This window comes from Corylus avellana, chromosome 2 (genome assembly GCF_965113065.1).
Source record: "Corylus avellana chromosome 2, dhCorAvel1.hap1.2, whole genome shotgun sequence".
NCBI classification, from domain to species: Eukaryota; Viridiplantae; Streptophyta; class Magnoliopsida; order Fagales; family Betulaceae; genus Corylus; species Corylus avellana.
In genome coordinates this window covers 676,012-690,472 of record NC_142491.1, presented here as the reverse complement: position 1 = coordinate 690,472, position 14,461 = coordinate 676,012, and the positions used below count along the sequence as shown (strand labels likewise).

The 14,461-nt window shown below is 37.6% G+C and overlaps 2 protein-coding genes and 1 pseudogene across 2 annotated transcripts; 1 reads left to right on the top strand and 2 right to left on the bottom strand.

The window, feature by feature from the left end:
* Positions 1 to 2,406: 2,406 nt before the first annotated feature.
* Positions 2,407 to 5,008, bottom strand: LOC132174337 (UDP-glycosyltransferase 74G1 pseudogene; annotated as a pseudogene).
* Positions 5,009 to 8,447: 3,439 nt separating this feature from the next.
* Positions 8,448 to 10,129, bottom strand: LOC132181472 (UDP-glycosyltransferase 74G1-like). The gene is made up of 2 exons (XM_059594710.2): positions 9,452 to 10,129; positions 8,448 to 9,333 (listed from the first exon to the last, which is right to left on the bottom strand). The coding sequence occupies exons 1-2, from the start codon at positions 10,112 to 10,114 to the stop codon at positions 8,611 to 8,613; spliced, it is 1,386 nt and encodes a 461-aa protein (XP_059450693.2). The 5' UTR covers positions 10,115 to 10,129; the 3' UTR covers positions 8,448 to 8,610.
* Positions 10,130 to 11,656: 1,527 nt separating this feature from the next.
* On the top strand, positions 11,657 to 13,979 carry LOC132174330 (mitogen-activated protein kinase kinase kinase 20). Its single transcript, XM_088513823.1, has 3 exons — positions 11,657 to 12,017; positions 13,280 to 13,361; positions 13,476 to 13,979. The coding sequence occupies exons 1-3, from the start codon at positions 11,993 to 11,995 to the stop codon at positions 13,828 to 13,830; spliced, it is 462 nt and encodes a 153-aa protein (XP_088369949.1). The 5' UTR covers positions 11,657 to 11,992; the 3' UTR covers positions 13,831 to 13,979.
* Positions 13,980 to 14,461: the final 482 nt, after the last annotated feature.

Here is a 14,461-nt window from a genome sequence, read left to right as displayed (position 1 = left end):
CTCCATTCTAATCCCATTCACTGCACAAAACTGTTTAAACTCCCTGTCTTCGTATTCTCCTCCATTGTTTGATCTCAAACGCTTGAGCTTCAAGCCCGTTTCAGTCTCAACCATGGCCTTCCATTTCTTAAAAGTCTAAAATACATCAGATTTACTTTTCAAGAAATAAACCCATACCTTCCTACTTGAGTCATCAATAAATGTGATGTAATACCGCGAGCCTCCAAGAGATGCCACTGGTGCTGGACCCCACAAATCCGTGTATACCAGCTCCAGCTTTCCAAGCTTAGGTGCTTTGCCAACTTCCGCGAAACTCACCTTCTTCTGCTTCCCTATGATGCAGCCTTCACACAAATCAGACTTAATTGACTTTAACCCCGGTAGTTTCCCTTTTGACATAAGTACCTTCATCTCTTTCCCGCTCATGTGCCCAAGCCTTAGGTGCCATAGTTTTGAGTCAGCAGTCGTATCTACAACAGCATCTGTATCCTTGCTGTTCGTGGTCATATAGAGAGTATTTGTTTTATGACCAGTAGCCAAAATCATGGCTCCCTTGCTGACCTTCCACTTTCCACTATGAAAATGAATTGAATGCCCTTCTTCATCAAGCTGTCCTACTGAAATCAGATTCTTCTTCAGCTCCGGAACATGCCTGACCTTTTGTAGCTTCCATACCGAGTCACTGTGAACTTTAATGCGAACATCGCCTAGGCCCACAACATCCAGCGTTGTTCCGTCAGCCAAATACACCTTCACGAAATCTCCAGCAACATAGTTCTCGAGAATTTCATGGATCGCTGTCGTATGAAAAGATACTCCTGAGTCTAAGACCCAAGAATCAAGGGGACTGTCAACAGAAAGAAGTAGGGCATCATATACTTCTTCTGTCACTACGTTTGCATAATCATTCTCAGTCTCCTTCCACAGTTCCCTGCAATTCTTCTTGTAGTGGCCAGTCTTGCCACAGTTCCAACACTCAGGTTGTTGGCCGAATCTGAATTTGCTTCTCCCTTTTCTGGAATTTGATCTGCCTTGACCAGAGTTTCTAACTTGTCCTCTGCCTCGAGTCTCAAGGTTTAAAGCAGCACCAGAACAAGAGGCTTCACCCGCATCTCTTCTGCGAATCTCTTCCCTGAGAATCAAATCCCTGACGTCTTCATAGCTCAGTTTACTCTTTCCTACAGAGTTACTCACAGCCATCCTCACTGTTTCCCAGCTATTTGGCAAAGATGCTAAGACGATCAACACACGAACCTCATCATCAAAATTAATTTCCACCGAGGATAATTGATTTGTGATGGTCTTGAACTCATTGAGATGATGTGCCACCGAAGCTCCTTCCGCCATCTTTAGGTTGAACAATTTTTTCATCAGATGCACCTTGTTGTTAGCCGATGGCTTCTCATACATGCTTGACAAAGCCTTCATTAGACCTGCTGTGGTCTTCTCCTTTACAAAGTTGTGTGCAACTGATTTTGACAATGATAACCTGATAACTGCTAGGGCTTTACGATCAAGCAGAGCCCACTCGCTATCATACATGTCGTCGGGTTGTTCTTCCAAAAGAGGTTGATGAAGATCCTTCCCATAAAGAATATCTTCAATCTGTACCTTCCAATACCCAAAATCTTTGCCGTCGAATTTCTCGATTCCCATCTTTCCTTCTTCACCTGCCATCACTCCCACTCGAACCAACAGCTCTGATACCAGTTGTTAAGAAATTAATCCTATTTCCCAAGACCCGTGAGATGCAAAAATAAGAAGAATGCAGAATAACAAAGATAAGCAATCACACACGACACAAAGATTTAAGTGGTTCGGCTTAACAAGCCTACATCCACTGGCGGAGACAACCCAGAGAAAATCCACTATCAAAAGATGGAGTACAAAAATAGTAGAAAGAAAATCACTCAGATCCCAAGGCCCCAATACACCCAAATCTCATTATCACACAAGAAATATTATTCCCAAAATAGAATACAAAAGACAGATGTACAAACTCTTCTTTTGCTGGAACGGATGGTGGCTGATCTCTATTTTCTTTTCTCACTCTGCAGCACCCTTTTTCTTCTAATCACTTGTTTTTGGCTCCTCCAAAAACCACCAAGAAGAAAACACTCTTGCTGCCCTTGTACCTCCTTCTCTCAAATTCTCTCTTTTTTTCTCCTCCCTTTGGTGCTTCACGTTTTTGGCACACACAAATTCACCTTGTGCTTTGTTCCTTATATAGAAGCTTAACTCTCCTTTTACATGTTGGCCTAGGACTTCTACTATAAGTCAAACAAGGAGTCCAAATACACATAGGAGAAGGTCTCCAAAACCCACATGCAAAGGAGCAAACCGGTTGAACCAAAAAACCTCTCCAACTTGAGGAAGGAGACAAATCATTGGGTCCTACCATGACTTTTAATTCAAGTCATACTTAACAGATGGTATAGTTGGTCCTATTGTTCTCAATCGCCATATCTTCGCCATCCAATCCACCACCTACAAAATAGTTTACCAACAATCAATTGTTGCAAGCATAAATCCTATGCAAATCCAACTCAAACAAGATCATGAAAAAGAGGATATAATTAATATACAGTGTGCTTAATTACCTCTTTCTCTAACTCATAAAACGTGTTGCAAAGGACCCAATCAGCTTTGTCAATATTGGAGAATTGACCCACAAGCGTGTCAAAGAAAGCTGGGTAGGATATTCCGAATTGATAAATGAAGGATGGCATATCCGGAGCTCTGAGTGGTAGCGATCCAGGAAGCAAAATTTCAGTCTCTAAAAGAGGGACTTTTTGGACTCCTTTGTGGACATGGTAGTATATATTACCAACAGCACAAGATTGAGTGAAAAACGCATCCCCAACTAATCCAAACTTCTTAGCAACATCTAGAGCCCAAGGCAAGACAACATCATAAACAACACAATCAACAGGGCAGCCTTAGGAAGAGAGTTTCTCAAGGAGCTCAGCCAGAGTTTGCGACCCGACTCGCCGAAAGCTATCCAAGTAGGCCTTGACACTCTCAGCTTGCGCTCTCCCGCCGTCGAAGATGGTTTCGAGATCAATGGTGGTGGCTTCTTTGTGTATGGTCTTGGAGATGAAGTGGGTTGTAAGAGCATTCTCAATGGAAGAGCCAAATGTTACTTTTAGGCTCTGTTTACTTCGACGTAAAATGATTTTCAGAAAATGATTTTCGTATTTTACGGTGTTTATTTCGACGTAAAATAGTGGTAAACGGAAAATATTTTTCTTTTGACCGAAAATTCTTCTTTAATTTTTGGAAAATGGTTTATGGTTTTGAAAATCGTAAACAATTTTCCGACTATGAGCATCTCATTCTTAAATTGAGGAACCTTGCCAAGACCTGCCCAGAACCTCGCTAGGACTTGATCGGGACCTACCCAGAACCCGCTTGGGACCCACCTAGGACCTACCAGAGACCTACCCAGGACCCGCCCGAGACTTGCTCGAGACCCGCCTGGGACCTGACTAGGACCCTCTCGGGACTTGACTAGGACCCACTCGGGACCTGCCCAGGACCTGCCCGGGACCTGGCCGAGACTTGACCGGGACCTAACCGGGACTTCCCCGGGACCCCGGCGGGACCTGCCCGGGACTTGATCGGGACCCGCCCGGGACATAACCGGGACTTGCCCGAGACTTGATCGGGACCCGCCCAGGACCTGCCCGAGACTTGACTAGGACTCACCCGGGACTTGACCAGGACCCGCCTGGGACCTGCCCGGGACTTGCCCAGCACCTGCCTGGGACTTGCTCTGGACTTGATCGAGACCCGCTCGGGACTTGATGGGACCTACCCAAGACCCGCCCGAGACTTGCCCGGTTGGGTCTCGAGCGGGTCCCGGTCAAGTCCCGGGCAGGTCCTGGCGAGGTCCCGAGCAAGTCCTAGGCAGGTCCTGGGTGGGTCCTAGTCAAGTCCTGGGCGGGTCCTGGGCAGGTCCTAGTCAAGTCCTGGGCGGGTCCTGGTCAAGTCCCGGCGGGTTCCGGTTAAGTCCCGGTGGGGTCTCGGGTAAGTCTCGAGAGTGTCCTGGGCGGGTCTCGGTCAAGTCCCAACAGGATCCCGGTCAAGTCCCGGGCAGGTCCCGAGAAAGTCCCGGTCAAGTCTTGGGCGGGTCCCGGCGGGGTCCTAGGCAAGTCCCGGGTGGGTCCAGATCAAGTCTCGGGTAGGTCCCGGCGAGGTCTCGAACAAGTTCCGGTTAAGTTCCGATGGGGTCCCGAGCAGGTCCCTATGGGGTCTCGAACAAGTCCCGTGCAGGTTCCGGCGGGAACCTTATTGGAAAAAATATATATAAAAAAAAAATTATTTTCCGTGTGCAAGGTAAACGCCGTAAAATGTTTTCGACGGAAAATATTTTTAGGGAAAATAACTTTCTTGAAAATATTTTACGAAGAAAACCATTTTACGTCGAAGTAAACGGAGTCTTATTTAAAATGGGTCTTCAAATGTTTTAAGAAACCCTACATTGAATTAGCCAAAAAAAAAAAAAAATGTAAAATAGATATTTGATTGAAAGAGCTAAAAAAGAAGAAGCTAAATGTAATATTACTTTTCAAGAGAGCCATTTATTTTTTATTGTTTCTCTAACCTTTTTTTTTTTTTTTTTTCAAATATTTTCCTACTTTTTTCTCACATGTTCTCTTTTTCTCAAAACTTTTCCTATTTTTTCTCACATGTTCTATTTTTTTTTCAAAACTTTTCTCACTTTTAATAATATTTATATGATATAGATAAAAATATAGTTAATCAGATGTATGAAACATTTAAAAATTCATTAATTAAACTAGATAAAGTGCGTTTTGAAAAGCTATTTTGCATAAAAATTTAACTCATCAATTGGGAACGCTCTAACCAGTGTAACTTTTACTCCTTTGTGCTCCAAACGCTTGGAGAATTCGAGCAGAGGATAAATGTGGCCTTGGCTTGGACAGGGTAAGACCAAACAATGGGAATTGTAGGCATTCTTTTCCTTATCCATTTCTGCTTGCATAGATTTGATTTCAGATAGGGTGATATCTCTCGATCGGTCCATTTGTGTGCTATTAATAGATCAGTATTATTAAAATATTAAAAATGAGCATCAAGTGCACAAATTGAACACGAATTCTGTTTTTGTCGGGGTTTTGTCCAATAAGTAATTTAAATATGCATTTCAGTCTTTATCCTGACATGAGCAATATGGCTCGTCAGCTACTTTTTAGGATAATTAAATTGATAAGAACTAAATTAAGAGCATTCTCAATGTAAGAGTTAAATGTTATTTTTATTTAAAACGACGCTTTAAATGTTTAAAAAACCTCTTATATTGGATTAGTAAAAAGAAAATGTAAAATAGATATTTGATTAGAAGAGCTAAAAAAAAGTTAAATATAGCAACACTTTTCAAGAGAGCTATTTTATTTTTCATTGTTTCTCTTACATGTTTTCTCTTTTTCTCAATTTTTTTTTTTTACTTTTTCTCTGCATATTCTCTTTTTCCTATTTTTTCTCTCGCATATTCTCTTTTTCCCAAAACTTTTCTTACTTTTAATAATATTTTAATAGAATAGATAGAAATATAGCTAATCGGATGTAGAGACATTTAAAAATGGCTTAACTAAACTAGATAAAAGTGAGTTTTTAAAAGTTATTTTACATAAAAATATGACTCATCCATTGAGAATTCTCTAAGTAAAATAGAGCTATATAAGGAAAACTTAATAGAAAAAACACTAGACAAATTTATAACTCAATTTTTTTTTTTTTGTTTGAATTTATAACTCAATTAAGTAGAGAATTAACTCTCCTAATCGGAAGATTTACCAATGTAGTATTAAGTTATGGGTTTGATTGAAAATTTGATTTCAATGACAGATATTAAATTCGAATCATAATATATAATAAGGGGACTCCCATTAAATTCCACCCTCCATTAAATTCGAATCATAACATATAATTACTTGTTCTTTTATCTACCAATCACAAAGTAAGCATTTGATATAAACAAAAATAATAATGAATCACAAACTATTCAACGTGAAATATTTCTCAAATTAAAATAATTTGAAACATTCAATCAACATTAAACATAGTCTCAAGAATATATAATAAAAATACTAGATTTTACCCAACTCTAACTAAAATATTAGACACTATACTCATGAAAAAAAATTCTACAATCAAAGTCACTAAAGAAAAAGAAATTAATGTTGCTACCGGCGGAATGGGCAAAAACTCCCAAATGAGAGACCCAAGCTCTTTTTAAAGAGAAAGTTGAGTTCTCCCCCGTCTAATTCTGATTTTCTTTCTTTTTGGCATGCATTTTTTTCCCACGTTTTGTCAGTTAAGGGTGTGTTTGGCACCACACTCCATCTTCTTGATTTTTTTTTTTTTTTTTTCAAACAATTTTCTTTAACTTTTTCTCATAAAAAATTCCATTCTATTTTTACCTTTATATTACATTTAAAGAACTTTAATGCTTTCATTTGAATTTATCTCCTTATTTTTTAGCTGCATTTAATTTTCTATTGTTTCTAACGTTTTCTATCGTTTCAACTCTTCATAAATTACACCCAGATAGTCAGTATTTTTTTTTTTCTTTTTATAAAGGTAAAATAGTCATTTCACTTTTCTTTCTTTTTTTCATACCATTCTAAACTTATGGAGAGGAGCCTTTCTCCTCACGAATTAGCCACTGCTTATTTCTTGTCCCCCTCTTTTACTTCAACTTCAGGTTGTGCTTTTAATTTTGGCAACAAAATTAAAGCACGTTTCTTCTGTTTACAAGTGGATTAAAAAAAAAAAAAAAGTCAAGGATTGCATGATTTTGTCAAGATTTCTCTTTTCTTGGTTTGTCAAATTGAGGGCCCCATTTCGTTGAAAGACAAAATCAAGATGGCCTTTATTTTCTTTCTTCCCAAGTAAGGTGAACCCATTTCTATTTCTTTTATTTTTTATTTTTTGTTTTTATTTTTTGTGTTTTTTTTTTATTATTATTATTTTTTTTTCGTTTTTTATCTTTTCTTCTTATTTTCCTCCGCATTTCTTTTCAAGTAATCTACCCTTCTTATTTTGCTCTACCCTTAAAAAGATTCGGCTCGTTTATGGTTTTTTTGAGATTACTAATAGATTTATTGCTTATTGTTTGTTTCTGATTCTGTATTGTCTTTTTTGTTTGGCCTTTATTGTTGAGGTGTTCATCTCCTTATGATTATTCGATCCCATATAAACTCCACCAGTGGAAGCTCAACTCCAATACGATGGATACATGTCACTTAATTTTTCTTTCCCTTTCAAAATCCTGCTAACTCCGACAAAAATGATTTTTAGAATATATATACTATTTAAGCTAAAAAAAATTAATTTATTAAACAATATCTCATAATTAATTATTAAATGCAAGGATTGGTACATGATAAGGCATGATAATGCTTATTTTAATTTAAAAATTGTGCAATTTTTTTCTTCTTTTTTTTTTGGAAAAATATTTGTGAAACTTTCATTAAAAAATCAAGAAAGAGCAAATTTGCTCGAGAGCTACAGTGTTCCGTATGCTCACTGGAGTATCAAGACTACAAACTCTATTATGTGCACATTTAAATTACTATTATCATTGTGTAAAAAAAACCCAACCACATACCTTGTCATGGCTTTTCCCAATAATTATTGATGTTGGGAAGGATTTTGCCACTTTTTTTTTGCATCACACACCTAAAAAGTACTTGCCTATGCAACCTCAGGTTGCTAGTAGGTGGAGAGACGTGTTCAATATTTCTCTTAACTCCGCACAATGTCATTATTATGTTTCAAATAGATTTAAGAACATGTTTGAGAAATAAAACTTTTAAGTAAAAAAATGTTTTTTTGACAAAAAGCTTCATTTTTAATCTTTTGCAAAAAGTGCATTTTGGTCATTTTTAGGCTTTTTAGACCTTTAAAATCACTTTTAATTTTTTTTTTTACCAAACGAGTATTTTTTTCTTCAAATGAACTTTTTGAGTATTAAACATATTTTTAGGCATCTCAAACGTAATCTCAAACATGCCCTAAAAAGTCAAAGAAGTATTTTTGAAATTTTTTACCAAACATGCCAACCTTTTTCTAGACACAGCTTTTTAAGTACAAAAAATACTTTTTAAACTCTATAACGTAATCTCAAACAAGTTGTTAGTGTTAGCCGTTGGTTTTGGTTGGACATATAGAAAACATTATAAGATGGGTTCGCTTTACTCTTCAGTCTTGAGAAAGAGAAGAATCTTAAACGGATTAAATTTGTTATTTGTTCTAAATTCCTCGATGTGATTTGATTTGAATTTATTCAATTTCTTAATTGATTTGGACATTAAAGAAACACTTTTGTAGCATTTTAGACTATCCCTTGTCGAAATTTTAAGAGGTTTTCTTGAAGGCTTCTGCTTTCTGATATCATATGAAAGTTTATAAAGCAAATAGAGCAAATATGCTTCTAATTAAAACAGTTGAACAAGAAGTAATTAAGATAGGCCGATACGAACCATTCAGCAGTTATTACATAAAAGGCCTTTGTCATAATTCAAAATTATTACATAACCACTCAGACTGGATGAACAAACAGCTGCAACTTAGGAAATGGACTTAAGAGTTAACCAATTTGGCTACAAATTCTTCAATATTTTTATCAGAACTTCCACCCTCGTCAACAGTCTCTTTGGCCAATTTCCTCCATTTTAAGGCATTTTTCTTTATCTCTTTCCCTCTCTCTCCCTCCATTATTTCCTTGATGCAATGTTTCACAGCTTCTCGCCTGACTATTCCTTTCTCATCAATCGGAGCTTTCAACCCCATCTTCCAAACATCCATTATATACTTTGCATTCGTGCTCTGGTCTGAATATTGCGGCATTGCAACCATCGGTACACCGAAGCTAAGGGCTTCCAAAGTAGAGTTCCACCCACAATGTGTCACAAAGCATCCCACTGCCTCATGAGCCAAGACATCCAGCTGAGGACACCAACGAACCACCAATTCCTTTTCCGACGTCTCCTCCACAAAGTTTTTGGGGAGCTTTGCCTCCTCCGATTCCCTAACCACCCATAAGAAGCATATGTTGCTCATTCTCAATCCCCAAGCGATTTCTTCCATTTGTTCAACATCAAGAGCGGCCACACTCCCAAACGAAACATAAACAACTGACCCCTTTGGTTGATCATTTAACCATTTCATGCAGGCATCGGTGTTGGGCTTGAAGATGTTGAAACCATAGTTTTTGTCATCTTCAACTCGCTTGTCTAGGAACATAGATGGTATGGTTGGTCCTATTGTTTTCAATCGCCATATCTTCGCCATCCAATCCACCACCTACAAAATGGTTTACCAACAACAAGTTGTTGCAAGAATAAATCCTGTGGAAATCCAACTCAAACAAGATCTTGAAAAGGAGGACACAATTAATATATATAGTACTGTGGTTAATTACCTCTTGCTCCAACTCATAAAACGTGTTGCAAAGGACCCAATCAGCTTCGTCAATATTGGAGAATTGACTCACAACCATGTCAAAGAAAGCCGGGTAGGATATTCCGAATTGATAAATGAAGGATGGCATATCCGGAGCTTCGAGTGGTGGAGCTCCAGGAAGCGAAATTTCAGTCTCTAAAAGAGGGACTTTCAGGACTCCTTTGTGGACATGGTGGTATATATTACCAACAGCACAAGATTGAGTGAAAAACGCAGCCCCAACTAATCCAAACTTCTTAGCAACATCTAGAGCCCAAGGCAAGAAAGCATCGTAAACAACACAATCAACAGGGCAGCCTGATGTAGAGAGTTTCTCAAGGAGTTCAGTCAGAGTTTGTGACCCAACTCGCTGAAACCGCTCCAAATAGGCCTTGATACTCTCAGCTTGCGCTCTCCCGCCATCGTCGTAGCCGTCGGAGATGGTCTCGAGGGCAATGGAGGTGGCTTCTTTGTGAATGGTCTTGGAGATGAAGTAGGTGCTAACCAGTGTAACTTTTACTCCTTTGGTCTGCAAGCGCTTTGAGAATTCGAGCATGGGATTAATGTGGCCTTGGCTTGGAAAGGTTAAGACCAAACAATGAGATTTGTAGGCATTCTTTTCCTTATCCATTTCTGCTTGCATATATTTGATTTGAGATATCTCTCGATCGGTCCATTTGTGTGCTATTAATAGATCAGTATCATTAAAATATTAAAAATGAGCATCAAGTGCACAAATTGAACACGAATTCTGTTTCTGTTTTATAGTCGGGGTTTTGTCAAATGAGTAATTTGGATTTGCACTGCTGTCTTTATCGTAACATGTGAAAATATATGGCTCGTCTGCTACTTTCTAAGATTTATTTATTTTTAATCCTAGTAAAAAAAAAAAAAAAAAAAAACAAACAACTCAACACATAAAATACTCACAAATGAGAGACTTACATAAAATATTCACAAAAGAATTCAGTTTTTGTTTTTATTTCTTTTTAAAAAGAGGGGATATGCTGTCCCCAAAGGATAACTCAATTTGTTGGGAATTCCGTCTCATGAAACGGATGTTATTAGTTCGAATTTTCCCTCCCCATCTTGTTCGGATATGTCAAAAAAAAAAAAAAAAAAAAGGGATATACTGACATGGCAAATATGTACATGTGGAAGCTTTTGATAGGTTTTACGTGACTTTTGTTTTGTAGAGGTGCCAAACGGACTAGATGACAGATAGACCCATTAATATTAAAATAATGCAATCTTTACACTTATTAATCATACTTATTTTATAATGATTGACATGATATATATTAAGTAACTTTTCATGTTAGTCACCTTCAAAAAATTAAAAAAAAAAATCATTTCAAACATGATACGTCAACCAATATAAAATAAATATTATAAATATATAAGAAAAGTAGCATTATTAATCTTATGACAAGTTTTGAAAAAACCCAATCAATACTTCTTCGTTAAACATGAAAGGCATAGATATGTTTTGATTTAACCCTTTTAATTATTAATCTTATGACTTACTTCTTTGATAAACATGAAAAACATATGGTTTCATTTAACCCTTTTAATTATTATACTCACCTGCCAAAACCCTCTTTTTGTAAATTTGAAAAAAAAAAAAAAAAAAAAAAAAAAAAAAAGGGATCCTCACTTCACTGTTGGGTAATGACTTGTCACGGTGGATGTTTATTGTTTAGTCTCCTTCACATCAAGCCATTATGGCATCACATACTTGATGAGTTGTGTTTCTCTCTCACACGTGATGATGAAGCTTTGACAAAAAGGCTTGATAGCTTCCTCCAGAAGCTTTGTAGAAAGAAAAATGTTTGGTTTATAAATAAATTTTTACAAATTGATGTGGTACAATATGATTGGATATAAGATAAGTTCAAATTTTAAAAAATCTAATCATGTTGTGCCATTTCAGCTTGTAAAAATTTTTTTATAAAATTTGTTTCTAAGCTTAGTATTCTTTTTGTGAAAATAGTCCTTTAAAAGTGACTGGGTCATTTTGATAAGAGAATAACTTATATGTGAAGGTAGCATAAAATCATCCTTTTGTGACAGCTAATGAGGGATGCTCCCTCAACATGGAACATAGTAACAAAATAAAACTAAATCACTTGATTATATTAGGTTTAATCAATTTTTTTAAAAAAAGTACTTTGCAATAAGAAATCAGCCACCATTGAGTGGCTGGCCAGTGGCCGCCACCCCCAACCCATGGGGTTGGCTGGGGAGCCACCCCGTAACTCTCTTTTTCATATATATATATATATATATATAAAAAAAACGTTTTGCCGTTGCAGACACAAATACATGCACATCCGTTGAGTCCCAAAACTTTCATTCCGTCTTTTTCTTTCTCCTTTTTGCCCTACTGGTTGGGGTTTCAAATGCTCTTGAGCCTTGTTGTTGCGATAATAGTTAATATTCTTTTTGGTTTGAGTTGTGGGTTTTCCACGAAGACGCGGTCCGGATTTGGATTATTCTTGTGGATTAATAGTCTTTGCTCATGCCGACCCTCGTCAACTACCGTGGTAAACTTTTCTGGCTGTTTGCTGGTTTTTTCTTTGTTTCTTTTGTTTATTTTATGGTGGTTGATTGATTCTTGGTGGCGAGCCACCCCAGCCTTCCTAATTTTGTTTTTATTTTAAAAATTGTTTTTGTTTATTATTGGGTATGAATCAAGTGTGGTTGTGCGTTTTATTTAAGTGTAAGTTCAATATAATGGGCTGAGGTGTCACCTTCTGATCGGAAGGTGGCACAAAAGTCCCCTTTTGTGCAACAGCAGCGCCAAAGACGCTCTTTTTGGGTAATGGGGAGAAGCTCCATTTGGGCCATTTTGTGAGAGATGTTGCCGTCGAGAGACTTGGGGTTTCAGGAAAGGCAACGCCCTTTAGTATGGAGGAGACATGGAGAGATGTTGCCGTGAGAGAGACTTGGGGTGTCAGGAAAGGCAACGCGCCCTTTTGTAGGAGGAGACATGGAAGTAGCTCCATTTTGTGAGAAATGTAGAGTGAGAGACTTTGGGTTGCAGAGAAGGCAACCAGCCCTTTGTGTGGGAGATACACCATTTTGTTTGTTCATTGATCTCACTTTTGAGTACTTATTTAAAGCTTAGAGAATTATAGAAAAGCTTTCTCTTTTGTTATGAGTGAGATTTGGATGTATCGGGACTTTTGGGTTTGAGTGTTTTGTTTTTACTACTTTTTGTATCTACTCTTTTATTAGTGAATTTTCCTTAAATTGTTTCCGCCAGTGGATGTAGGCTTGTTGAGCCGAACCACTTAAATTTTAGTATCTTGTATAGCTGTGTTATTTTTCTATTCTTCTATTCTACACTTTCTACTTCTTTGGTGATCTTGGATTTGTATTTGTCACAACACTCACAACTCATGTAAAAGTTTTAGCTTCTTGAGAAAAGGAGAAGGAGAAAACAAATAAAGAAAATTTGCATTGAGGGCAGTGGTTTGAAAAGGTTTGCATTGCAATTATGGCTTGCAAATTAGACATGTAGTAAAAAGTGGAAGCAAGCTTTTGAGGTCAAAATAGCTCATAATAACGGATGTATATTCATTGGATTGAGAAATTCCTTTTCTTCTCCATTCTTGCCTGCAAAAATGAAATTGAAGTGCACAAATTGTACACGAATTATGTGTTTGTTGTGGCCTTGTCACTTAAGTAATTTGAATTTGCATAAACACTAGAATGATTCTTAGAGACCTCCGTTGCATCCATGAAAAGGGTTACGTTCATTGTGATCTTAAGCCAGAGAACATTCTTGTTTTCTCTTCTCCAGATGGTGCAAGCAAAAGTGTGAAGATCACCGACTATGGACTATCCAAGATTCCTGGAGATTTGAATGAGCTCATGACAAAAAGGTATGATTTCCGAGGAACACCACTTTATATGTCTCCAGAATCTTTTCTAGTCGGTTAAATCAAAGGTTGTTTGGATATATGGTCTCTGGGTTGCGTGGTGGTTGAGATGATTAGCGGAAAGCCGGCATGGGACTCAACAGGCGGCATGGATGGTTTGGTGATTCAAATTGCTACGGAGTCGCCCAGCATACCTGAAACCATGTCCGAGATTGGGAAGGATTTCTTGCAGAGGTGTTTTGCATGGGACCCAACAGAGAGATGGACGGCTGAAATGTTAGTGCATCATCCTTTTCTACTTGAGACTCAAGCTCCGCCGCCATCTACAACAACTGCTCTTGGTTTTTCTGTATCAAAGAAGCTGCCTCCTCCCCCACGTTCTGGGTTTGAATCGATTGCAAAGAGGACGTCATTGCCCAAAATTCTGCCTCCTCCTCCTCCTGGGTTTTCTTCCAGAAGAATCCTTGCATGACTGGGATTAACTGAAGCACAGAGTAGCTAGGCTGACTGATCAGATCATGAGTTGTAGTGCCACGCACACCTTGAATTGTTGATCTCTTAGAATGATCAAATCATGCCTTGTAAATATCTTATAAATGAAGTTGAAGTTTTCTTTATTCAGATGACTGTTTGCTTGCAGGAATTGTATTAATTTGTATTTCTCTGCTTCAAGAAAGTATATATCAGATGCTTTAAGCCTTGCGGCGAACCGCATGCATGCATGAAAATACTTGCATGGTTTTTGGTTTCATATAACCAAATGAAAAAGCCAGATCAAAGAGAACAAGCCAATTAAAAGGAAACAACAAGAACAAAAACTTTAGGATCTAAAGAAATTAACAACCTTAATTAATTAACCTACCTTGTTAAAATTGAATAATCGATCATAGGTTGCATTTACTTCAGCCTTTGGTGATCAAGCGTTTGCACTCCTTCAATATGGTTGGACAGCTATAAAACAGTTCAAGTATCTGAAAGAAAACAACGTAAGAATTGAAATAAGTAAAAAGGAAAATTTACAGAGCATAGCACATTGCATGTGTCTCTAAATCTTAGCACAGGAAATTGCAAAGAGGTTAATTTCATGATGGGGATTAATCTAA